Here is a 27,079-nt window from a genome sequence, read left to right as displayed (position 1 = left end):
AATAACGAAAGAAATAGGTAATATGTCAAGATTTTTATAACTAGCGGTCCGTCCACACTTTGCTTCGGGTATTAATTTTGTTTTTGTTTGATAAGGTTTAAATGGACTTTACAATATTTACAACTCTAGATAATAAAACTTTAGTGTTTTTCAGTAGTATCATATTTATTTCATTAGACAAATTAAAAAAAACATACACAATATAAAATATTTATTAATAATAATAATAATAATAATCATCATCATTTATTCACACACACACATACATCGATATACAGACAACTTAAAGACTAGACCAAAAGATTAGATAGTATTACAAATAATTACATTGGAATTTTTTTTTATCAACCTACGACATTTTTCGGTAAAGCATAAGCCATCTCTTTAAAATGTAATGAACACACAACGCAAAATTTTGAAGCCTGCCAATTATTGTCTTGCCTGCTTTGGCGAATAATAGAAACCCATTCCTCGCGTAGAACAACATCTGTCGGCAATCTGCAAAAATCATTAAATAATAAAACTTGACACTGATTACAATATGTATTCTTTAAATATATCTAGCATCTTCCATTAATTCCACTAATATTATAATCTGGCTATTGCCCACAACTTAACAAAATATACCATATATGTAAATAACTTTTTAGGCGTGATATTACGTGTGGAAATCGAATACACGTCCGTACATTTAAAAGTCAGTCTCACTATCGCCTAGACCATCAGGTAGTTTCCCCAATTGAAGGGAAAAACATTTCGCCGAACACTGGCAACACAGTTGAATTAATGTCGAGGTTTTGTGTTCCGAGATAACCATATAATTTATTGAGTGAATAAATAATAAAATCAATTATATAATTTATAATTACCTGTGAAATGAAATTCCATCCTCTTTTTTCATTTTTGGGAACAACTTTCACAATGTTTAATAACACAAGACGGCATTTTTTGACACAAAATAATGAATCACTCGACACGTTTAAACAATACGACGGTATCTTTAGCACTGCTGCGACTTTGTATTCGCTTTTGATTTTGTATTCGCTTTGGTGGCTTCACTCGCATGTTCGGTGCGCTCCATCTGCCTTTTGTTTATTAATCTGAGATACGCATAATCAAAGTTTACTCCAAAAGTTGTAATCAGATCTCGATGAAATTTAAATATGACCACATGATAAACATCAGCTTTCGATTAAATTAAAATTATCAAAATCGGTATAACCAGTAAAAAGTTCTGCGGATTTTTGAGTTTCCCTTGATTTATCTGGGATCCCATCATCAGATCCTGGTTTCCTTATAATAGTACCACACCAGGGATATCACGTTTCCAACAAAAAAAGAATGATCAAAATCGGTTCATAAGCGACGTAGTTATCCCCGAACATACATAAAATGTATACATCTATATATGTATATACCCGAAACTGAACCCGAATATATACATATGTACACAAGGCGGTCTTATCGCTACAAGAGCGATCTCTTTCAGACAACTTCAAGCAAATAAAGGACTCGAGGAAGAATACGGCGGCATATGTGTACCTCATACACACATAATATTACATATAATTATTGTATTTACTATTATGGTATTATTATATTTATTTTTATGGTAGCTTAAGTAATAATAGTAATTTTCAAATCGTAGGTTGGTTAACACTTACCCTTATACCTGTATTGATTCTGGCCACCAATGACATCCGTTTTCGGATAATTCGCAATGATATGCCCAATTTAGTCAGACAGTTTATCATCGTAGTGGCGGTTTCTTTTGTTATTTTGAAGGTATGTATATATATTTTATATATTTTTTCTAACGTTTACATGTTAATAACGAGGCAAAGGCGGTTAAGAGCCATTTCACAAAAATCGGTAACAATCCGCGAAATTGTAATATTTTGACGTCGTTAATCTCAGTGTTGGATGCAATAATGTAATTTATATTCTTGAAATATAATAGAGCAGCCTTTGTTGTAGTCCATAGTCAGATCAGAATTTTGATTTATATTATGTGTATAAAATTATCAACCTTTTCATCAGCCTCCTCCCTGGGTAAACGGTCGCAATGTATACTTTGAAGTCATCATTTTAAAAAAATATCATAATATGTGCAATATAATTTTGTTGTCCACTATCATAGATTTTTATTCCATTTGTGTCTCTATTAAACGATAAAAAAAATTTAAAGTTACGAATATTTTCCAAATAAGTACAATTTTAAAAGCGATATTTCTCTTAGAAAACTAAGAAATTTTAACGAACTATCTTCATCAAAGTAAACTTACATCATTAAGGAATACAAAAAAAAATAATTAAAAGATGTAATTATTTTTAATACATTTTATATTAAATAATAAAAAGATAGTATATATTGCCACGCATCAAGCCCGGTAAATCAGTCGAGCGCTAGCGCTCTTAGAGGTAAGGTCCACGCCAAATTCTGCGCAGCCGTCTCTTTCGCTCACACGCGCCAAGCGCCTGTTGTTATAGCGGATAAAACGCATTTGATACTTTCATAATAAAATATAAATAAAATAAACATATTACGAAAATGACTGTAAAATAATATAATGATAATTTCTGTAAACAAATGTATAATTTAATTTTCTTTTCTCACACTATCAATACAAATAGGCATTTCAATCTGTTTGTCTTGTTATTTGTTAATTAATACGTTTGTCGGTGTCGATGTCATTAAATGCTTTTTTATTCATATCGTAAATATTAGATTCATTCGTAAACTGAAAAAACTAAATCAACTTAAAAAAATTGTTTCATAAAATTGATTTTTTTTATTTTATTTTAAATTTATTGACTGTTGTTATATAACATACTTGAAATTTTTAACAAATTAATTATGTAAAAAACATTTTATACCATAGTTATAATTTTTATTATACATCAGAAAATGATCACGATGGTCTTTTGGTTGTCACACTATACGTACTAGCACAAAGATCGCGCGGCTCGTACGACTCGCGCGATGCGACCAAATTTACCTAAACATGCAGAGCGTAAAATTGTGAAATGGCTCTTAACTATATTTAACGATAGACAGATGAGTTTGGTTTCATTATGACTTTTTTGTTGTCTATAAAGATTGCTTTGGAAATGTTAGTATCAGATTTGATTGTGCTAGTTCTCGTAAAAATCACAATTAACTTTATTCAAGGTTTCAAAACAGCTTTTGAATCGTCATTTTCAAAATCAAAATTATATTCGTTTTTATGAAATCAATTGTAGTTTATGTGAAGCTACCGCCGATTCGGAATGGAGATTCTGCTAAGAAGAATCAGAAACAAACTTCGCAGTTACTGTTTAAAAAAAAGGGTTAATTACTATAGATTTAGTTATGTCTTGTATGAAATAAATTGCAATAACTAATAATCCCAAATAATATGCTCTAGTTTTGAATTATTCTTAAACAAGCGCTCCGGTGTAGTAGTTGCGTGTCACCTAAAACACCAAGGGTTTGCAGGTTCGATTCCCGCTCGGGATGGATATTTGTATTTGTACAAATATTTCTTTCCGATTTGGATGTCTATCCTTATGGATCTCCCCACCGTGCCTCGGAGAGCACTTTAAGCCGTCTGTCCCGGTTATCATGAATACCTGATAACGATCGTTTCTCATACTAGGGAACATATCTGCCAACCCGCAGTGGGGCAGCATGATGGATTAAGCGCCAATCATTCTCCTACATGGAAAAAGAAACCTATGCACAGCAGTGGAATGATATAGGCTATGTTGTATTAGAAGAACGCGAGAGAATAGAGAAATATAAGAATACATTCACGCTGATACTGGAAATATATTAAATAAATATTACGTGAAGAAAACCAAATAGTTCCATGTTAAAGCTATTTTGACTTTTGTTCTGTTGTCATAAATAATATCAGAATCATTCGAGTATTAAGTTTAAATAAATTTTTTTCTAATTTTTTATTATCAGCTCATTTTGACGGTAGTCCGAAGTAATGAAATGAAAGCAATATTTGACGGAATAAACGAGGACTACGAAAATTATAACGATTTACCAGACGAGCACCAGCAAATTGTCGAGGGTACAATCAAGAAGACGAAAATCCTCGAAAAAATATGGATTATTATTATGGGGACCACAGCATTGTCCTATCCGGTGCTAGCCAGTGTTTGTACGATCTATTCCGCACTTTTCTCTGAAAATCCTAGACGTTTTATGGTGCATGAGATAAAGATAATATTTTTGACGGAGGATCAGAAATATGACAGCCCCTTTTTTGAAATGATAGCTGCCTACAGTATTTTCGTAGTATGGGTTATTTTCATTGGATTTACTGGTACGTATAGAAGAGTGTACAAAGGCCACTTTCACTTTTTTATAAAGGTTTCAAACAAACGTACGTTACTCATGATTGTAAACGGATAGTGTAGCTTATGGACGTCTGCAACAACAGCAGCATTCCCAGCGAGTTGCTGACCTATATCTTCTCCACGAGCTCTGAATACTTTACTCACCACAGGAACATAAATCTATTTGGGAGCAGTGTTATTTGGATTTGATCTTCTGTAAGCTTAATCAATCATGCTGCTTCAACGCGAATTGGAAAATAATTTCTTTATGATTGTTATTGAATAATTGTGATAACAACTGGAATCAACACTCTTGCGTGCTCTTGAAGGTAAGGACTTCCACAAGAACGTACACCTAGACTTGAAACAAATACTTGTACCAGAATAAATATTTTCTCCGCGTGAGAATCGAAGCTACGACCGCCAGCGTATTGGGTGATTAAACACACCACGATACCAAGAATTGTCAAAACAATAAAATTGAAAATTTTCTATGTAGCCGATGGTATTCATATGCTTTGATTGATAAAGACTGAAGAAGAACTAAGAAAATTGAAAATCTTTAGTAAAAATTTTATTGCAAGTTTCGTTTTACAATATATTTAAACCCCTAAAGTAATTTTCGTTTGGCTTTTATTATTGCTTGTGTTATGCAAGACTTTATATAGATTCAAAGTTTATTCTAGTTTAACATGTTTGTTAAACTTGAAGATAATGTAACTGGTTTCGACTGGTTTCAACAGGTTACGACGGCATGTTCACTGTGTGTATTCAACATGTATCTTTGAAGATAAAATTACTAAGCTTTAATTTGAAGTATTTATTCATTGATACAAATGACGTGATCAAGATAAAGAGAAACATTACCGAATTCGTTGAAGGGCATTGCGAAATTATCAGGTAATAGAAATCTGCCAACCCGTAGTGGAGCAGCGTGGAGGATTAAGCTCCGACCTTCCTCTACACGGAAAAAGAGGCCTATACCCAGCAGTGGGAATATATAGACTAAATTGTGAATCGTTAGAAATCCAATGACACAGCGGCCTAAATATACCTATTTACAAATTTTATTTTAATAAGTGTGTTTGCTCGCAAACGAAAAAAAAAACCGATTTCAATTACATCGACAAGTAATACAACGTAAGTAGACGAAAAAATTTACAAACACACTAGTCATCACTAAGATTTTCGAGGGTTTCCCTCGATTTCTCTGGGATTCCATCATCAGATCCTGGTTTCCTTATAACTTTGGTACCTGGTTTACTTTGGTACTATACTTGGGAAATCTCCTAACCAACAAAAAAAGAATTATAATAAAATCGGTTCATAAACGACGAAGTTATCCCTGAACATACAAAAAATATATATATATATACGGTCGAATTGAGTAACCTCCTCCTTTTTCGAAGTCGGTTAAAAACAGAAAATATCAGCAATATACATTATTGATACTGGGGTAAAATTAACGTAATGTAATAATTATGTTTGCTCGCAAACGAAAAAAAAACCTAATAACGTGGGTAGTTGAAAAAATAGTCAATTCAATACGCATTATTAGAGATAAACTAAAACTAAGCGTCAGATCTCGATCCAATTTGAAATGGGACCTAACGACTGCCATCAGATTTTCACTAAATCTTATATAAAAAATTCTCGTGTCACAATGTGAGTGACCAAACTCCTCCAAAACGGTTGGACCGATTTTTATGAAATTTTGTTTGCATATCGGGTAGGTCTTAGAATTGGCCAACATCTATTTTTCATGCCCTTAAGTTATAAGGGGAGGGAGATTAAGGGGGCTTATAACATAAATGATGATATAACATACATGATGATGATGATAATATATATAGCAAAACAACTTTTGCAGGGTCAGCTAGTAGAATTATAAAAATTCGTGCTCTCAGTAAAAAGTTCTGAGGTCACACACATAAAAAATATAGTCAAATTTAAGAACCTTCTCGTTTCTGAAGTCGGTTTTATTTTAAAGTGTTTTTTTTTTACAGTTTGTTGTACAGACATTATAAAAATATTTAAATTTTAGATTGGTAGGTGAGATTCAGAAGTGTTACGAAGTGTGGTTGGCTGGAATGTTCTTTTTGTCGGTGGTGCAGATCGGGATGGCACTGAGTCAGGTCACGGCGGATGCTGTAAATATTGGTTTTACTTTTTAATATTAAATATATTTTTACAATATTATATTAAATACTAAGAAGTAATAGAAAATGAGACTTGACGAGACTTTGTCTTATTTTGTCCAAATTACAAGCCTAGGCTTTTACATATTAATAATCATCTATATAATTAGTAATTACGTATTTTGTTGCTATGACGGACATGTGAAAGTTAACTGCACACATATGAGCTTTATTTACACTAAGATAAATATCGGCACAGGTTTTGAACGCTGACCACCAACTTGAGACTTGACTTAAACATTTATGTAATTTCATAAGAAACCTGCATCAGGCAAATAACAATTCGTAATAAATAAGCTAAATTAAGGAGGTTATTAGTTTGCAAAACAATCATATTGCTCAATGTACGGATAACCCGAACAATTTAAAAATTTAACTTCAATTTACTTTAAGATTTTATGGATATAATCTTCAATGAGTATTAAACACTTTCACATTTAATGGACGTTTGAAAAAAAAAACACTATTCTCTAATTGCGACCCCTGTGCGAGGTGCAATTCATGATGATATCAATGTCATACTCCAAAAGACACACTATCACGGTCACATTCAATCGGTGCTACGAGTATTTCTTTTTATACGATCAGGTTGGCAAACAAGCGTAGAGCCCAGCTGATGGTATTTTGTTACCATACGATTGTCATATACCATAGACGCCTGCAACACCAGAATATCGCAAGCGCGTTGCTGACCCTTGCCCAGGAGCTTTGGCCATATTACTAACCACAAGAACACAAAACTACTTAAAAGCGGTATTATTTAGCTGTGATCTTCTGTAAGGTCGAGGTACTACCCTAGTCGGGCTGCTCCAAGCAACCTTTTAAGTAGGATATTTCCTGCTGTGTCCTAACTTAATATGTTTCGTTAACTCCTGCCCAGCTCTCGTGTGTCAGATAAGTTAAATATTTACAGGAGAGTGATATAAACGGTATGTACTACCTGTTCGTGGCATGTACCATCGTTTACATATACTTGCCCTGCTACCTCGCATCTGACGTCACTTACAATGTGAGTAGTAACTAATATCACCTTTGTCATTTATATTTTATTTTAACAATAAAAAAACAATTATTTCAACATTCATCCAATAAAAATAAAAATAAACAAATCATAAATGATGCCACACAAAGTCAACAGAAATGTATGTATGGTAAGCGGATATAGTGACATATGGACGTCAGCAACTCTAGGAGCATTACAAGCGCGTTACCTACCTTTAACCTCTTACACTTCCCCAAAGTTTTGGCTACCTTACACACCAAAGGAACACAACACTACTTACTACTACTGCTAAAGCAGTGATTTTCTCAGTCAGCCTACCTACCCATACCTAAGCCAGTATACCTGCTCCAAATTTTGAGGAACGATCCTGCTGTACCCTACCTCATACAATAGTATGAAAATAATTTAGTAAGCATAACGTTTTGATGGCCGAAGATTTAATATACATGGAAGTTAACAAAAAGTTACGGCTCAGCTTTTCAAAAAAGCTTATGATTTGTAGATTTTTTTATTGTGGTCCATATTAAGTGTTGCACAATTTCGTTGTATTTGAACACAAAATCATAGACAAATTTATACATATCGGCTGCCCAATTTCAAAACACAGTAAGGGACAAAAATTATTTTTTTATAATTATAATCAATCATGTTCACACGACTCCACTGGAACGAAAATTGCAAAAAAATCGATTGCGAAAAATTCGTCCCTTACTGTGTTTTGAAATTGGGCAGCCGATATTCACACGTAGTTATTGATTCAAATAATTATTACAAAGGCTGCAGAAGTAGCAAATTACGCCTACGGTTCTTCATGGGAGACGATCACCGACTCCGGATTACGTAAATCTATCTGCATCATCATAGCTCGAGCCCAGATTCCAATCCACTTCAAAGCTCTAGGCATGCTAACATTCAATATGGAGATGTTCGTCTCGGTATGTTAATTCTATTTATAATAGTTTGAAGACGCGTTGGTGCAGTGGTCACAGAACTGGCTGTTACGGGTTCAATCCCCGCTCATGATAAACACGCCAATATATATTGGTAATATAGATGTTTGTCGTGGTCTGGGAAGTTTATGCTTGTGTATTGATTGTGTTTACGGACCCCTGACACTAATGTGTTGTATCTAATGAAAATTGTATCGAATAATACTAGGTTATCGGCTAACACTTACTCTCAGCATCACCTGGAAACGCCTTATAGTTCTTAAAGACTGAACAAGTCTTCACTCTTCAAACCTTACCTTTCTGGCCACCAAAAGAACGTAAATATGTGTAAGGTGTTCGGAATACACACCAGCTTTAAGCACAAATCTCTACAATGACAAAACTTCCTACATAATTGGATTCAAAAAATCTTTGCATGTTTCAGATTCTTCAAACAGCGTATTCCATGTACACATTGCTGCGGACTTGAGTAAATAAATAGAAGAGTAGCAGTCAATAATTCATATTAAACAATAGATAATAGATTTTAGGATATTTTATTTCCTTTTTTTATAATATTGACAAAATCACAATGACAAAATCAAAGTATTTTAGATGATCGTAGGCATTAGGTGACGATAAAGTTGTCAATTTGTCTCAAAAGTAAAAAAGAATAGTTTTAAGGTAATTTATACAAAGGATTTAGCAGTTATTCTGAGATACCGTCATCTAACAGGCTGTTTGGGCTCTTCTCACAAATGAATGGAGCTAATCGGTCGCACCAGAAATCGTTCAGTTTAGTGGTATTAAACATAGATCCGCAGTGCTGACCAGGTTCAACATTATTAGGTTGTTTTGAAGACCATTTTGCGTAGCCTGCTTCCTCGATCTTCAACCCTGGTATGAACAAAATGTTAGATTACAATAAAATGATTAATGTTACAAACTGTTTTTACTTATTTTACTTTTCAAGGTAATCTTGGTTCATTACCAATGGGTGCGAATTGATTTTCGAAATATAAATTATTTCACATTTTTTTTTTGAGTAATCATTAGTTCCTGCTTATTTTAAACGTACCATGGATAGTCCTCCAAACACCGGGGTCATCCCAATCATGCATACCAATGTGTATCTGATTAGTGTATGAACCAGGAAAATTTTTAGAATAATTTTTGTCGAATATTTTTTTCAAGATTAGAGCCTCTTCTTGACTATTGATCACAGCCAAATAGCCACCTTCAGCTGCGCAGGTCATATGTGCTCGATGCCAAGTTCTTTCGTGGCGGTGGAACTTGTAGCAATTACCAGTTAGAGGACTCAATTCATAATCTGTAAAATTATTTTTCATTTAAAAATTAGCAGTTAACATTTTATTTTCTCACGATGTAAGTCTATACATATAATAAAATGGTGGGAAAGTCAAAACTGTACATTTAATAATTTTTTAAAATAATACTTGGGTGTGATCAACAATCGATACAGAAGTCAAAAATATAGTTTTTAAAATTTTTGTCGGTTTGTCTGTATGTATGTCCGGGATAAACTCAAAAAGTACTGCATGGATTTACTTAAAATTTGGCACGAATATTATTAAGAAGTCGGGTCAACATATAGGCTACATATTGTCACGCTATCACTTACGGGGAACGAGTAGTGAACCTTTATTTCTTCAACGCATTCTGTAACAGCGTGTAATCTAACGACGCATATTTTAATGTTGTTGTGATTATGTTAATAACTATGCTATAAGCTATAAGCTAGTTTCACACTATAAATAAAGACATTCTGTAGTATATTTAGTATCAGCATTGCACCCGTGCGAAGCCGGGACGGGTCGCTAGTAATGTATATAATACAACGTAGTGCGAGTATGTACCCTTGTCGACAGTTCCACATGAAGTCATGACCATGTCTTTAGTTTTTCTCTTGAAACACATGTACGGAAACAATTTGGAACAATTCACGTCCGCGACTCTACCGTCGGTCCAGACAATACAATCCTCGTGGTTATTCACGTTGTCTGGTTCCCCGGCTGCCCATCGCACCGGCATTTTTGACAGAGATACACCTGCAATATTATTGAAAATTTTGTGTTAAACATTACGTAGGTTTTAGATTTTAGACGTTGTAAGTAAATGTATTTGGTGTACATGTACGTTTGTGACTACAACATGTTCATATGTATGTTACATAACATTTTTGCGCCCCATCCCACACTTCTTATTTAGTCCTCTGCCCAAAGGTTGACTGGAAGAGATCGCTGTATTAGCGATAAGGCCGCCTGTTGCAACTGATGCAAATTCTATTTTTATATATCATTTGTTATGCTGTTAAAACCTTGTATTAGTGTGCGAAAGTGTAAATAGATTATTGATTTTAATTAAAAAAAAAATCTGTTTATTCAAATTGTCACAAATTGTAGTTTTTGTTTTATGGAACTCATTATTATCATGCATACAGACCTTCAATAGAAAAGAAATATCCTTTAGAGAAAATCGCGTGTACGCCAGTATAAAAGGCCCATTGAGTCGTGTTCTCCGATTTCCAATGAATGTCCATCGCCAATAACATTTATTTATTTATTTATGCATTAACAAAAACTTAGAACTAACATTACAGAAACCCAATGCGTTAGTTAAGTTGATCACAACAAATAACATCAAATTCAACAGACAATTTAAACAATTCAATAAATACAAAATAATCAAAAAATATAAAATAATCAATGAATAATCAATAAATATAAAATAATCAACAAATAATCAATCACACTTAAAAAATTCATAAAATTCATTAAAAACAAACATAATAATAATACAAATTATTACATTTATATTAATAAAATTAAAATCAATGTCAATATGTAATATTAAATTCATCAATTAATTAAAACAATTTAGTAAAATCAATAAAAAAGATAATAATAATATGTAATATTAAATTCATCAATTAATTAAAACAATTTAGTAAAATCAATAAAAAAAAGATAATAATAATTTTACGTCTAATTAATCATATAATCAAATCTAAAAAAAAAAAAAAAAAAAAAAAAAAAAAAAAAAAAAAAAAAAAAAAAAAAAAAAAAAAAAAAAAAAACAGAATTCATAAAAACAAACATTCAATAATAATAACACAGATTAGTATATATTAATACATACTAATCTGTGTTATTATTATTTAGGTCTGTCGGAGAAGCCAATACTGATCCTGCAATAGTACAAGCATATTTAGGCAACAGATTGCAACAATTTAGGTCTTTTGAGAAAAAAGCACACCGAAACCATATTTCATGGTACATAATTATTAAACGACACCAACAGAGTAATACAATGTACAGAAGTATTTATGTTTCGTATATTTTGAAAATCTATCTTCTCTACCTACTCTACTTGGTGTCTTTAACTGTTCTACTTTTTTGGAATACCTTCAAGATCACATATCAGCCAAGCGTCACGCCAGGTTGCAGGTATCACGTGGAGTTTGAGCCAGCCGTAGATATTTGGATAATATGTGTAGTCAAAACGGAAAAGTCTACCCTCTGGAATTCATAAAAGAATCTACTATGTAAATTCAGCATGAAACGGTGTATATGCAGCGTTTATGGGTGATCTGGATGGATTAAATAAAGCGGAACTTAGTATTCGTACCCATTATTAATATACTTACAATAGAAAAATACTAAAAGAAAATAGCTATCACTATTTAATAACAATAGGTTCGTATCTTTGCAAAAAAAAAAAACCATTTCCAAACATTTTAATTTATACTCGTAATAACAATAAATATCACTACATAATATACAACAAAGTCGCTTCCCGCTGTCTGTATGCTTAGATCCTTAAAACTACGCAACGGATTTTGATGTGGTTCTCTTTATTAAATAGGGTGATTCCAGAGTAAGGTTTATATGTATAATACATGCATAATAAAGTAGAAGAACATTAATTAACTCATAGTTTTTGCACCCGTGCAAAGCCGGGGTGGGTGGCTAGTATAATGTATATAGTAATACTTCATCACGCAACAAAAGTTCCAGAAGTATAGCGTCACAGCACTAAAATTAAATTTAAAGCACCAAAGCCAGTATAATACTCGTAGTCAATGGTTGGTAAATTGCACGACATACCAAATTGCCAAATACCCCTTTCGTTATTCGGTTCTTTTCTTTGCTAAATAAACGTACAACCATTGTGTACTCGTTGTTGCATATCTGCAACATGCTGAAAAGGTTTATTGTATTTATTTTTTACTAGTTGATCCGCTGACTCAGTGATCTTCGTATCACCTACATATATTTGAGAAAAATATAGAAAAAACACTTTCTGAACGCACCAATAAATAAATATTTGACAATCAAGTGACAATTATCGGTTTTAGTATTTTTCGTTACTTATTATTTATGTTTCTCACCGTTTAAACCTGCCCTGAACTTTCACAAATATTTCAAGATCAAAGATTACTCCAAAAGTTGTAATCGGATCTCGATGAAATTTAAATGTGACCACATGATAAACACCGGCTTTCGATTAAATTAAAAATCATTAAAATCGGTACACCCAGTAAAAAGTTATGCGGATTTTCGAGAGTTTCCCTCGATTTCTCTAGGATCCCATCATCAGATCCTAGTTTTCTTATCATGGTACCAAACTAGGGATATCTCCTTTCCAACAAAAAAAAAAAAAAGAATTATCAAAATCTTTTTTTGAGCTTTAGCGAGACTAATGAACAGCAATTGATTATATATGTATGTGTAAAATTGCAACTAACTCTCTCTCTCTCTCTCTCTCTCTCTCTTTTTCGTCAGATAATAAACTGTTTTTTGAAGTAAACTTTTAAAGTTTTACTTCAATAACTTTTGATGATTTATTTAAAATTAAAATTTCCACTAAAATTATTGCTAACCCTTAATTAGTAACAAATTCTAAAATGTGTGACAAATTGATAATTGTCTTTTTTCACACAAATTGACTTATTTACGGTTCGAATTAATTTGAAACGTTATTTTGCATAGGTTAATGATAACTTCATACTTTATATTAATACATATATACTTGTATACTCATACGGTTGTCGATAAATTTTCTATACGACTGGGTTGGCAAGTAAGCGTTTGGGAGGTTAAGAGGGTTTGAGGAACAGGGTGTTAAGTCCCTCATCCTTCATCGTAAAGGAAGGATCCTCCGACCAGACGGGTATTGACTCTGGTGGTCTCTGCCCCCGATGATTGTTGTCGAGTTCTTGTATAGGTATATCTTTAATCGCTTGAATAACTTTAATATCGCTATATAGGATACGTCAGGTTTAAGTTGTATGTTGCGCGATAGATGTCGCTACAAGCGTACGACCCACCTAATGAAAAATTTTATACTTCGTTTATTTGTGGTGATTGTATACATTATATATATAGTCCTCCTCATCGATTTCGATGACGGCGACCCAGGGAGTCATGACTAATTTTTCTGATGGGCCCTAATATGGCTCGCTAATCCACATTTAGTTTTAAATGTCCTAGAGAAAGTGCGGCAGTAAAGCTGACCCGCAAAGTTGTATGTGTAAGTATAGGAGGGTTTGGTCTCTGTTTATTAACATGGCGTTTAGAATCAAGCGCTAGAAGTCGATTTTCTTCAAATGATTTAATTTTATGATTGATAATAGAACGCCAAGATGACCTATTTAATGTGAGTTCCTCCCAGCTTTTGTGGTGATTCTAACCGGTTATCGTAGTATATGGACACCAGCAACATAGAATACAAGCGCGATGCTGACCCTTCCCTGTGAACTTTGGTCACTTTAATCACCATTAAATATAATGCCTACTGCTTGAAACGTGTATACGTACGTATGTTCAAAAATGATTAATAACATTGAAAAAAAAAAAATAACAAATCAGATCCTCTAAATTGTTTCACTAGCTTTATTGCATAGGTATTTTTTTTTATGTCACTAGGTCGGCAAACAAGCGTACGGCTCACCTGATGGTAAGCGATTACCGTAGCTTATAGACGCCTGCAACACCAGAAGCATCGCAAGCGCGTTATACCGACCCAATTCCCAATCCCCCCAGGAGCTCTGGTCACCTTACTCACCAACAGGAACACAATACTGCTTTGAAAACAGTATTATTTTGCTGTGATCTTCTGTAAGGTTGAGGTACAACCCCAGTCGGGCTGCTCCATATTTTGAGCAGGAAATTCCTGCTGTGCCCTACCTCAGTTAAAATTATGTGAGTTTGTCGACGAAAGTAATAAAAACTCATCACCATCACCACTTTAGCCTATTGCAGTCCACTGATGGACATAAGCCTCCACAAGTTTGCACCAAAAATGGCGTGAACTCATATGTGTTGCCCATAGTCACCACGCTGGGCAGCTGGGATAACACAGTTCCACTACCACCTTGGAATTTGAAAAGCTGACCGATGGCGGGATAAATGGTGGCTTTGAAATACACGGGCCGAAGACGGGCAGCAGCATCTTCGGTGCGACAAAACCAGCCGTGAGGTCACCAACTCACCGTGGAAACTATGATCAAAACACATGAGTTCACACCATTTTTGGCGCGAACTTGTGGAGGCCCATGTCCAGCAGTGGACTGCGCTAGGCTGAAGTGTGAGAATTCAATCGTAGTGGGGTCCGTTGAGTCTCATACTCAACGGACCCCACTACGATTTAATTCACGCGTTTGATATTTATTTTTTGTTACAAATATTTTTTTTTAATAATTTATAAATTATCAAAATTATCAATAATTAATAACAATAACAGCTTAAAGGAACCCACCATTTTCGTTAATAAAAAGTTGGAACAGTAAATAAATTTGCATAAATTAATCTTTAATATTACTAACACACTCGTGTAGTTATTTGGTCAAAGTATTAGAATATTTAAAAAAAAGTTTATCGTTAAGCCACTTTATTGAATAGAATATAACACGATAAAAGTTGTCAAATGTATTAAAATCAATCTTGTACAAATTATCATAAAAGTTATTTGGAGATTTCTTGTCATTAATCGTATTTTTTTTAAACATTATTGCAATTGTATTTGTAAAAAAAAAATGATTATTCAAAAGTAAAGTAAAGTAAAGTTTAAATAATTTAACACGTTTAGTAAGTGAATAAATAAATGAGATAAGCTGTTGTTCTTTAATTCTCTATTTATGTTAAATATTGTACAGTAGTATAAAAAATAGTATTGAAACATATTATTTCTATTAAAAAAAGGAAAAAAAAGGTTTCATTTAAATATTAATTGCTTTAATTACAGTTGAAAAACTTACCAGTAATACAAAAGTAAATCGCGAGAAGGCAAAAGAAAACGCATTTTAAATCCATGTTACCGTTTGACGGACTCTAGACTAATGAAGTGGTCGTAGCAACCTTGCTTATCACTGTTCTATTATTATAATAACATATATTAAAAAAAGTTTGTCAGTCTGATTTAATATATGATGATTATGATATAGGCTGGTGAGAAAGGTGGTCAGAGCTCCTGGGTAGGATCGGGGGTAGGGTCGGCAACGCGCTTGCGATGTTGCGGTGATCGCTTACCATCAGATACGCTTGTTCGGTAATACTTATTTGCCGACCTAGTTTTAATAAAAAAGATATACATATGCTTACAATACATAATATGTTTTTATAGCCTGGTGGTACCGTAATCGAAGATGTTACCGTAATCTGTATAATCTTGTCTTTGGTGCAGATTCTTGTGACATAAGGAGGAGACGGGGTATACAAGTTAAGCAGTGAAAAGTTATACATAATAATACTACGTAAGTTGGTGCAAAAGGTCAAGTAAATACGCATTAACAGACATAACTCGAAAAGTACTTTTTAGATCGCAATTAAATTTAAATGGAAAAACGTGGCACACGCATCCTTTCGATTAAAAAAAATCATCAAAATCAGTCTGGTCAGTCAAAAGTTTTGACAAAATACATAAAAAAAATCTCTTTTTTTGGAAGTCAGTTAAAATATGAACTTATCACCTTAAAGGCAAATAAAAGAAAATTCGTGAAAAAACCACCTTAAAGGTAAATAAAAGATAAATAAAAAAAGGTAAATAATTTTTTTATTTTATTTTATTATATTAATATTAGAAAACAAGCGAAATAAAAAAAAATACATAAACCTACATAAAATCAATAAAACATTTAATTACAGAACCATAATCAAAATAAAAAGTTTGTATACACAAGAAAAGAAAAGAAGAAAAAATGAAATAGAAGAACCAATGCCTGTTTTCGTCGTGCACTCCTCTCGTTTAAGGCTTTTATAGACGAGAGACGCAAGAAGGTGTGTTTCTGTACTTTCTTTTAACAAGAGGAAAAAGGAGGAACTGAAGTGTAAATTGAATTGTTAAAATGAACGTGACGAAGCAGAGGAATGCTGTCTTCAGTGTCTTAAAATTTTTATATTTATACATTTGGCCAAATGTTGTGGTATTAGATGGCCGAGATGGTATGTAGTAAGATAAAAAATAAATAAAGCAAAAAACATTCCTGTCACAGTAATTTTGCATTATTTTGAGTTGCAGATTCTAATCCACAAGAAGGATCTGTCCCGGATATGTAAAAACACATGAGCACAAATGCCCACACAAATATATGCAAGAAAATATAGTAAATATCATACGAAAGATTTATCAGTTACTCTGCAACCTTATCTTCAACCAGGCTGTCCAGGCTCTTCTCACAAATGAATGCAACTGATTTGTCGCACCACAAATCATTCAATCCTAAGGTGTTCATCATAGCTCCGCAGTGCCGACCATATGTCAAATTATTAGATTGGTGTTCAGACCATTCTGCATAGCCTGCCTCTTCGATCTTCACTCCTGGTACAACCGAATGCATGATTTATTTAATAGATATCTTCACAGAATAGAATTCACACTATATGCACTAACAATCGCTCTGGTGTAATGGTGGCCTTGTATAAGCTTAAACGCCAGCGGTTTGCGGGTTCGATTCTCGCTCGGGGTGGATATTTGTATTTCTACAAATATTTTCTTCACTTTTTCATGTCAGTCCTTGTGAATCTTCCCACTGTGCTCCGGTGAGCACGTTAAGCTGTCGGTCCCGATTGTTATCATTAACAATTGTGAGCGATCGTTATTCATAGTAGGGAATATATCTGCCAACCCGCAGTAGAACAGGCGAAGAAACGGTTTATGCTCAGCAGTGGTATGACATAGTCTTAAAAGTTAGCCAAAAAGTAAATGATAAAAGTAGTAACATAAATAATTAACAACAACTAAAATTTTATGATTGTATCAACATCCTAATAAATAAATAGATTGATTGCTATTTCTAATTATTCAATATATCCTATGTAAGAGTAAAAAAATGTAGGTGCATTATGATAAGTAAAACCTCTAAACTTACCGTGGATAGTCCTCCAGACACCGGGATCATAAAAATCATGCATACCAACATAGATCTTATCTTTGTCTTCAGAATTAACAATTTTAGAATAATTATCGTCAAAAAGTTTTTTCAGGTGTAGAGCCTCTTCGTGACTGTTGATCACAGCCAAGTAGCCTCCTTCAGCTGCGCAGGTCTTTTGTGCTTGATGCCAAGTTCTTCCGCGGCGGTGAAACTTGTAGCAATTACCAGTTAGAGGACTCAATTCATAATCTATAAAATTATTTTTCATTTAAAAATTAGCAGTTAACTTTTTATTTTCTCACGATATAAATAATGTATATAGTACAACGTAGTACGAGTATGTACCCTTGTCGACAGTTCCACATGAAGTCGTGACCATGTCTTTAGTTTTTCTCTTGAAACACATGAACGGATACAATTTGGAACAGTTCACGTCCGCTACATCACCGATGACCCAGGCGAGACAGTCCTCGTCGTTGTTCTTGTTCTCTGGTTCCCCGGCTGCCCATCGCACAGGCATTTTTTCCAGAGATACACCTGCAATATTATTGAAAATGTCGTTTAAATATAATTATGTAGCTACAATTTCAATTAACAGTATGTAATTTTTTTTAACATCACAAATTTACTGTTTGTTTAGTTCAACTTAGTTTATTTAATTACACCTTAATAGAAAAGAATAAAGACCTTCAAGAGAAAAGAAATATCCTTTAGAGAACATCGCGTGTACGCCAGTATAAAGAGTCCATTGATTAGTGTTCTCCGATTTCCAGTGAGCGTCCATCGCCGATACCATATCTGGGTTTATCGGAGAGGCCAGTATTGAGCCTGCAAATAGTAAAAATAGTATGTAGAAAGATGACTTGTATATTTTCGTCCATTGGGAAAAATGCCCAAACCATATTGTAAGCCTTACTGAGGTACTTCCTCAGTATTATTTTTTTTTATTAAATAAATGTCTTTAACCATTCTCAGTGTATGAAATACCTTCAAGATCGCATGTCGTCCAGGCGTCATGCCAGGTTGCAGGTAGCCGGTGGAATTTGAGCCATCCGTCAATATTTGGATAGTATTTGTAGTCGAAACGAAAAGAGCTGCTCTCTGGAATTCGTAATAGATTTTTTAAATGAACATATTTTCCAAATAAAATAGTACTTGTATTGTATAGTTAATAATTGCTGTAAGATGCACGTGCAAGATACGTTAAGACAACTGACCAACGGAACTGATCCTCAGAACCGCTCTGACGACACCGCATTATTTTGCAAAGCTTTGATTTCAAATTACATACTCTTAAACAACGGACATGAACTTACTAGGCCTATGGCCACAATATTTGTCTCAAGCCACGTCCATTAAGATGTAAGTTTTCATAATTAAATAAAAATATGTTTAATTAGTCTAGGTTTAAGCGCAGTATATTTTCATATTCTCTTAAAAAACTTACCAGCAAAGTATAAGAAAATCGAGAGTAAGTAAAATGAAACTCTTTGTAAATCCATGTTTCCTCTTGCAGTAACGGAAGAGTAATGGAGTATTCGTAGCAACGTTGTGGATTAATTTTGATAACATGTTATGATTATTATATGTTATTAAATAAATTTAATTTTTACTAATACAAGCGATCCGCCGCGGATTCGCATGGGTGCAGTGTTGATACTAAATATAAAGTATAAAATAAATATTTACAATGTAAGCGCAAAAAAATGTGTTTATTAACGACATCACATTAGGAACCTCTAAAACTATCAGTGTTTCTCTACTATATTATGTGTGTATTATACATATAAACCTTCCTCTGGAAACACTCTATTCTATTTACTAAAGAAAACCGCATCAAAATCCGTTGCGCAGTTTTAAAGATCTAAGAATACAGACAGCGGGAAGCGACTTTGTTTTATACTATGTAATGATTACAGAGCTGAAGAGTTTGTTTGTTCGAATGCGCTGATAACAGGAAATAATGGTTGACGAAATCTTTTTACGAACTGATTTTTTTTTGTGTGAGTATGTTTTTTCCTAAAATAACGCAAGTGGAAATGTGGGCCACAGCTAGTCATTAATATAGAGTAAGAAGAGTATCGTGAGCATGTTTGGTTTTACGAAAAATATGTAAGTTTCTAAAAACGCTTAAGTCGCTAAACGCTCAAGTTAAAAAATTATATTTCTATTGCAAAAACTATTAGGGCAGATCATTTTTGTTAAAAATATTATTGACTATAAATTATCCCGCTGCGACTAATGACAGTGACTATATATAGGTATATAAATAAGGAAAAATGTGAATGAATGCTAAAAAAATGAATGCTATGATATATTAAGCGTGCAGTTGCAACGTCGGTCAGCTGTCGTACTTTTCTAACTGCGAATGCTGCGGGGCTGAGTCTACCATTCAAGGATGACAAATGGGAATTCCACTAAAGTTTTGAGTTCAAATGTATCCCTAAGAAAACTGTAGTATCATTGACAATAAGCCTCTCGTTATTTGTTATAAAATTATAATTTAGATGCTTAACATTAGGTAACGAAAACACAACGTACTTGGTTTTTTTGGCGTTCAAAATCAAGTTGTTTATTTTAAACCAATCTTGAATTCGCGACAAAGAAGTGTTCACGTTATCATAATTTACTTTTTCCTATCAACTTTAAATATAAGAGAAGTATCATCTGCAAATAGCACTATATCACAAATATATTTAACATAAAATGGCAGATCATTTATATATATTAAAAAAAGAAATGGCCTAGAATCGACCCCTGTGGAACGCCCATTTTTAGCACAGATCCAGAAGACTTCGTTCCGTTTATTGATACGTTTTGAATTCTATTAGATAGATTATAAAGCAATTAGATAAATAACTTTACCATTAACGCCGTAATACTCAAGTTTACTTAATAAGATCCCGTGGTCCACGCAATCGAATGCCTTTGATAGGTCACAAAATATACCAATAGCATTTTGTGATTTCTCCCAAGCGTCATTATATATGTTTGAGAAGTGCCACACCAACATCTGTCGTAAAGCGACCTCTAGTGAAACCATATTGTTCACTGTGAAAAATTCCATTAACTTTAAAATGGAAAAGAAGTTGATTTAGTATAATTTTTTCAAACGTTTTACTTAAGGACGGTAGGATAAACTATTAAAGCAAAAACTATTAGGGCAGATCATTTTGGTTAAAAATAGTATTGGCTATAAATTATCCCGCTGCGACTAATGACAGTGACTATATATAGGTATATAAATAAGAAAAAATGTAAGCTCTTAGACATACCAAGTAGTAGAAACGATGGTTACGATAGCTCTTATCTTAATTGGTTTCTAGGCCCCGCCTAGCTAGCCGAGCAGGGATAACTTCACGTTGCTAACTGTTTGCTTTCTTCGTTGATTAGCTAGCTTCAGAGTGTCACGATGAAAGTTGAGACAAGAAGACTGACGGATTGACGCAGAAGTAGACATTATTTACAAGACGTTCTTGACATTACTAGTAGTTATCTTACAATTCTATCATAGGAGTCCTCTACTGGATATAGGCCTCCCCAATTTCACGCCAGACATCCCGGTCTTCCGCAATCCTCATCCAGCCTACACCGGCACACACCGGACGTCCCACACTGCGTTTGCCAAGACGCGGTCTCCATTCTAGGACCCGTCTACTCCAATGGCCATCGGTCCTGCGACACAGATGACCAGCCCACTGCCACTTCGACTTGCTAATTCCGTGGGCTATGTCGGTTACTTTCGTTCTCTCGCGTATAGTCTCATTTCTAATCCTATCTTTGAGAGAAACCCCAAGCATATCCCGTTCCATTGCACGTTGAGCGACTTTAAGCTTATGGACCAGTCCCTTCTTCAGTGTCCACGTCTCGGTTCCGTATGTTAACACTGTCCTAGTAGTTACAATTCTATTGTTAATCATTTCGCATAATGTTTGTAGGTACAATGTTTTATATTTAAATGTGTTTATGTACATTGATTAAGATATTTGTATGTACTAGTAGAAAGAGATAAGTATAGATAATTAAGTACAAATTTTAAAGTCACATTTCCAATAGAAAACATTCTAATGAAACCAGAATTTATGTTATATTTTAAATTCCTTAAAAAAAGAAATGGGATTTTTTTAGATGTAATTTATTTGCAAATATTCTGTAGTAGTGAGTTCGTTTAATGATGTTATTAAAACTATAAGAACAGACGAAAACTTAAAGACGACCTCCGACCTACGTTCAGAAGAGGACGCCGCTTATGCGTGACAATGATAAAATAATTTTAGGAATAATTATTTTTGTTGTCTTATGTTTTCAAACGTGATACACTTTTTATCTGTAAACTTCCACTTGTCAAGTTGAAGTCAATCTGGTGTCAACATAATTTTTTACGACTTTAAATTTTTAAAAGTAATGGACATACGGCGTTATCTTAAACGTCGTTACATAAAAAAAAATAGGTGTAAAGTATATGTTACACAATTTCAAGCACACATGCTACAATACAATGAGTATATCAGTCCATGAGGTGCATCGTGGAAACTGTGCCGCGATATTGGGACGAAGCCTTACGGCAGGCTTGACATTTGGCTGGGCGAGCGAACTGAAAAAAATGTGATACTACAACCGTAAGAAAGATATATAATGGAAGTGACGTAATATCAGTCACACGACTGTATAATATGACGTTTGTAAAACTAAAATATTACTAGTAAACTTTTTTTAAGTTATTCATGTAATTTTATACTGTCGACAAAAATAAATAAAGCCAATTTTTTTTATTTCACTTAATAGTTTGAATTATTGTTATCTATAATATATATAAAAGCGAAAGGTCACTCACTCATCACGAAATCTCCGAAACTATAACACCTACAAACTTAAAATTTGGCAAGTAGGTTCCTTATAAGACGTAAGCATCCGCTAAGAACGGATTTTACGAAACTCGCCCCCTAAGGGGATAAAACGGGGGGTGGAAGTTTGTATGAAAGTCCTATGTTTTTGAAGTTAGAGACTTGAAATTTAAAATGTAAGCTCTATAGATGGTGAAAAGGTGTCCAAATAACATATCTTTAGAAATCAACCCCCTTTTAGGGTTAAAACGGGGGATGGTACGCTGACTCACTCATCGCGAAATCTCCGAAACTATAATAGCTACAAACTTGAAATTTAGCAGGTAGGCTCCTTATAGGTTGTAGGCATTCGATAAGAATGAATTTTACGAAACTCGACCCCTAAGGGGGTAAAACGGGGGTTGGAAGTTTGTGTGAAAGTCCCATGTTTTTGAAGTAAGAGACTTCAAATTTAAAATGTATGCCTTATAGATGATGAGAAGGTGTCCAAATAATGTGTCTTTAGAAATCAACTCCTTTTTGGGGTTAAAACGGGGGATGGTAGCTTTACTCGCTCATCACGAAATCTCCGAAACTATAACACCTACAAACTGGAAATTTGGCAGATAGGCTCCTTTTAGGGCGTAAACATTCGTTAAGAATGAGTTTTACGAAATTCGACCCCTAAGGGGGTAAAACGGGGGTTGGAAGTTTGTATGAAAGTCCTATGTTTTTGAAGTAAGAGACTTGAAATTTGAATGTACTTTCTTTAGATAGTGAGAAGGTGTCCAAATAATGTATCTTTAGAAATCAACTCCTTTTTGGGGTTAAAACGGGGAATGGTAGGTTGACTCCCTCATTACAAAATCTTCGAAACTATAACAGCTACAAACTTGAAATTTGGCAAGTAGGTTCCTTATAGGGCGTAAATATTCGCTAAGAGTTGATTTTATGAAACTCGATCCTTAAAGGGCTAAAACGGGGGTTGGAAGTTTGTATGAAAGTCCTATGTTTTTGAAGTAAGAGACTTTAAATTTAAAATGTATGCTCTATAGATGGTAGAAAGGTGACCAAATAATGTATCTATAGAAATCAACTCTCTTTTGGAGTTAAAACGGTGGATGGTAGGTTGATTCACTCATCACGAAACCTCCGAAACTATAACAGCTACAAACTTGAAATTTTGGCAGGTAGGTTCCTTATGGGGTGTTAACATCCGCTAAGAACTAATTTTACGAAAATCGACCCTTAAGGGGATAAAACGGGGGTCGGAAGTTTGAATGAAAGTATTATGTTTTTGAAGTAAGAGACTTGAAATTTAAAATATATGCTCTATAGATGATGAGGAGGTGTCCAAATAATGCATCGTAATCTATATATATAAAAGAGAAAGGTCAGTGTTTCTGACGAGTTTCTCAATTTCCAACGCCCATTGTTGTAGTCCTTCCCCTGAGCGTTGGACTCTGTCACGCAGTTGGGCACGGAATACGTGCTCCAGGTGTCGCTCCCCGTATCGGGATTCAAGTGCCCCCATCAAGTCTTGGAACCGCATGTACCTTACTAGCTGACCCCGCATATATGTCGCATGTACCTTACTAGCTGACCCCGCATATATGTCGCATGTACCTTACTAGCTGATATTGATAATTCTTTTTTTTTTTTATTGGAAAGGAGATATCCTAAGTGTAGGACTATGATAAGAAAATCAGGATCTAATGATGGGATCACAGAGAAATCGAGGGAAACACTCGAAAATCCGCATAACTTTTTACTGGGTGTACCGATTTTGATGATTTTTAATTTAATCGAAAGCCGATGTATGTATATATATATATTATATATTTTAAATATGACCACATGGTCATATTCAAATTTCATCGAGATCGGACTACAACTTTTGGAGCAATGTTTGATAATACGTATTTACTTGACTATTTTTTCGTACTCACTCATCACGAGAACTCAAAAACCGCTGGATGGTCTATCCATCCAGGTTGAACAAAGATAAAGTTTAGCAGGGATGTAGATTATAGTTAGCAGACGTAGTCCGCTAAGAACGGATTTTACGATATTCCATCGCTAAGGGGGTTTAATTGGGGTTGATAGTTTGTATGAAACATATACAGCCTGAAAATAAAACCAAAAATGTGGTGTATGAGGTGAGATGTGGTGAGAGGTTTTATAAAAATAACTATTAAATTATACTAAACTGTGCCTTTTAAAAAGTTATTCAGTTTGATAAGCATTTCAAGTGACTGAAATAAAATAATAATTTGCGTTAAACATCTTAATAGTAATACATATCTTCATAACCACGAGGACGTAATCGCGGGCAACAGTTAGTGTATTATAAGTCGCCAAAAGTGTATGTGATCGATTCGCTCAAAATTTATTGAACGGATTTTCATGCGGTTTCAACATTGTAGAGAGGACTCCACCATTGGCAAGAGGAAGGTTTACGGAACGGCTAAGCCGATTTTGATGAGAGTTTCACTGGAAGTTTGCTGGCAAAACTTTGTGACACACTAATTTCAACGCGGGCGAAGCCGCGGGCACAGCTAGTATGTGTATAAATCATAATATATATAAACGCGAAAGGTCATTCATCACGAAATCTCCGAAACTATAACACCTACAAACTTGAAATTTGGCAGGTAGGCTCCTTATAGGAAGTAAACATCCGCTAAGAACGGATTTTACGAAACTCAATCCCTAAGGGGGTAAAATGGGGGTTGGAAGTTTGTATGAGAGTCCCATGTTTTTGACGTAAGAGACTTGAAATTTAAAATGTATGCTCTATAGATAGTGAGACGGTGTTCCAATAATGTATCTTTAGAAATCAACTTCCTTTTGGGGTTAAAACGGGGGATGTTACGTTGACTCACTAATCACGAAATCTCCGAAACTATAATACTTACAAACTTGAAATTTAGCAGGTAGGCTCCTTATAGGGCGTAAACTATTGCTAAGAATGGATTTGACGAAACTCGACCCCTAAGGGGGTAAAACGGGGGTTGAAAGTTTATATGAAAGTCCCATGTTTTTGAAGTAAGAGACTTGAAATTTAAAATGTATGCTCTATAGATGGTAACAAGGTGTCCAAAAAATGTTTCTTAGAAATCAACTCCCATTTGGGGTTAAAACGGGGGATGTTACGTTGACCCACTCATCACGAAATCTCCGAAACTATAACAGCTACAAATTTGACATTTAGCAGGTAGGTTCCATATAAAGCGTAGTCATATGCTAAGAGCTGATTTAACGTAACTCGACCCTTAAAGGGGTAAAACGGGGGTTGGAACTTTGTATGAAAGTCCTATGTTTTTGAAGTAAGAGATTTGAAATTTAAAATGTATGTTTAGATAGTAAAAAGGTATTCAAATAATGTATCTTTAGAAATCAACTCCTTTTTGGGGTTAAAACGGGGGATGGTAGGTTGACCCACTCATCACGAAATCTCCGAAACTATAACAGTTATAAACTTAAAATTTGTCAGGTAGGTTTCTTATAAGGCGTAGACATCTGCTAAGAACTAATTTTACGAAACTCGACCCTTAAAAAGGTAAAACGGGGCTTGGAAGTTTATATAAAAGTCCTATGTTTTTGAAGTAAGAGACTTGAAATTTAAAATGTATGCTCTATACATGGTGAGAAGGTGTTCAAATAATGCATCGTAATCTATATATATATAAAAGAGAAAGATCACTGACTCACTCATCACGAGAACTCAAAAACTGCTGGATGGTCCATTCATCCAGGATGGACAAAGATAAAATTTGGCAGGGAGGTAGATTATAATTAATAGACGTCCGCTAAGAACGGATTTTGCGATATTCCACCGCTAAGGGGGTTTAATTGGGGTTGATAGTTTGTATGAAACTTATACAGCAGGGTCGGTTTAAAGCAAATAGCAAGCAAAATAACCGCGTTGCAACCCTATGTGTTCAAGAAACATTTATATTGATCACTTATAAGTAGTATAAAAAAATATATTTTTTACAATATCCAACCTTTACGTTACTAGAATACTTTTTATTTACCCCTGTCTTCACGGAGTCACGGAGGAGCGTGCGTTACGCTATTCTGTGACATATAGTTACGTAGAACCATATTAAAAACTGAATTGCATGCAGTATATTTAAACATTTACACTACAATACTATATTATTACTACATTATTTCATACCACAATTCTGACGAATTCAACGAACCATTTTGTTAAACGCGACGCGCGCTTTACGCGCACGTAGTCGCGGGCAACAGTTAGTGTATTATAAAACAAAGTCCCCAAAAGTGTATGTGATCGATTCCCTCAAAATCTACGAGAGGGCTTCAAGAGGAAGGCTTATGGAACGGCTAAGCCGATTATGATGAGAGTTTCACTGGAAGTTTGCCGGAAAAAC

The 27,079-nt window shown here is 34.2% G+C and overlaps 3 protein-coding genes and 1 long non-coding RNA gene across 4 annotated transcripts; 1 reads left to right on the top strand and 3 right to left on the bottom strand.

Annotated features, from left to right (window-relative positions):
* Positions 1-230: 230 nt before the first annotated feature.
* Positions 231-1,108, bottom strand: LOC123656980. The gene is made up of 2 exons (XR_006743630.1): positions 870-1,108; positions 231-498 (listed from the first exon to the last, which is right to left on the bottom strand). It is a non-coding gene; the product is annotated as an uncharacterized LOC123656980 (long non-coding RNA).
* A 426-nt stretch (positions 1,109-1,534) lies between these two features.
* LOC123657488 (odorant receptor 4-like) lies at positions 1,535-9,401 on the top strand. The gene is made up of 8 exons (XM_045593031.1): positions 1,535-1,538; positions 1,649-1,785; positions 3,953-4,319; positions 5,076-5,232; positions 6,377-6,482; positions 7,444-7,539; positions 8,310-8,468; positions 8,908-9,401. Exons 1-8 carry the CDS (start codon positions 1,535-1,537, stop codon positions 8,950-8,952), a joined length of 1,071 nt encoding a protein of 356 aa, XP_045448987.1. The 3' UTR covers positions 8,953-9,401.
* Positions 9,004-12,114, bottom strand: LOC123657487 (hemolymph lipopolysaccharide-binding protein-like). Its single transcript, XM_045593030.1, has 7 exons — positions 12,111-12,114; positions 11,888-12,001; positions 11,666-11,670; positions 10,926-10,998; positions 10,340-10,531; positions 9,541-9,792; positions 9,004-9,359 (listed from the first exon to the last, which is right to left on the bottom strand). The coding sequence occupies exons 1-7, from the start codon at positions 12,112-12,114 to the stop codon at positions 9,172-9,174; spliced, it is 828 nt and encodes a 275-aa protein (XP_045448986.1). The 3' UTR covers positions 9,004-9,171.
* Positions 12,115-16,966: 4,852 nt separating this feature from the next.
* On the bottom strand, positions 16,967-19,355 carry LOC123657486 (C-type mannose receptor 2-like). The gene is made up of 6 exons (XM_045593029.1): positions 19,301-19,355; positions 18,841-18,954; positions 18,541-18,681; positions 18,199-18,390; positions 17,851-18,102; positions 16,967-17,300 (listed from the first exon to the last, which is right to left on the bottom strand). Exons 1-6 carry the CDS (start codon positions 19,353-19,355, stop codon positions 17,113-17,115), a joined length of 942 nt encoding a protein of 313 aa, XP_045448985.1. The 3' UTR covers positions 16,967-17,112.
* Between the last annotated feature and the right edge of the window lie 7,724 nt (positions 19,356-27,079).

Source organism: Melitaea cinxia, chromosome 10 (assembly GCF_905220565.1).
Source record: "Melitaea cinxia chromosome 10, ilMelCinx1.1, whole genome shotgun sequence".
NCBI classification, from domain to species: domain Eukaryota; kingdom Metazoa; phylum Arthropoda; class Insecta; order Lepidoptera; family Nymphalidae; genus Melitaea; species Melitaea cinxia.
The sequence above is the reverse complement of the archived record's forward strand: the minus strand, read 5'-3'. Positions and strand labels throughout refer to the sequence as shown.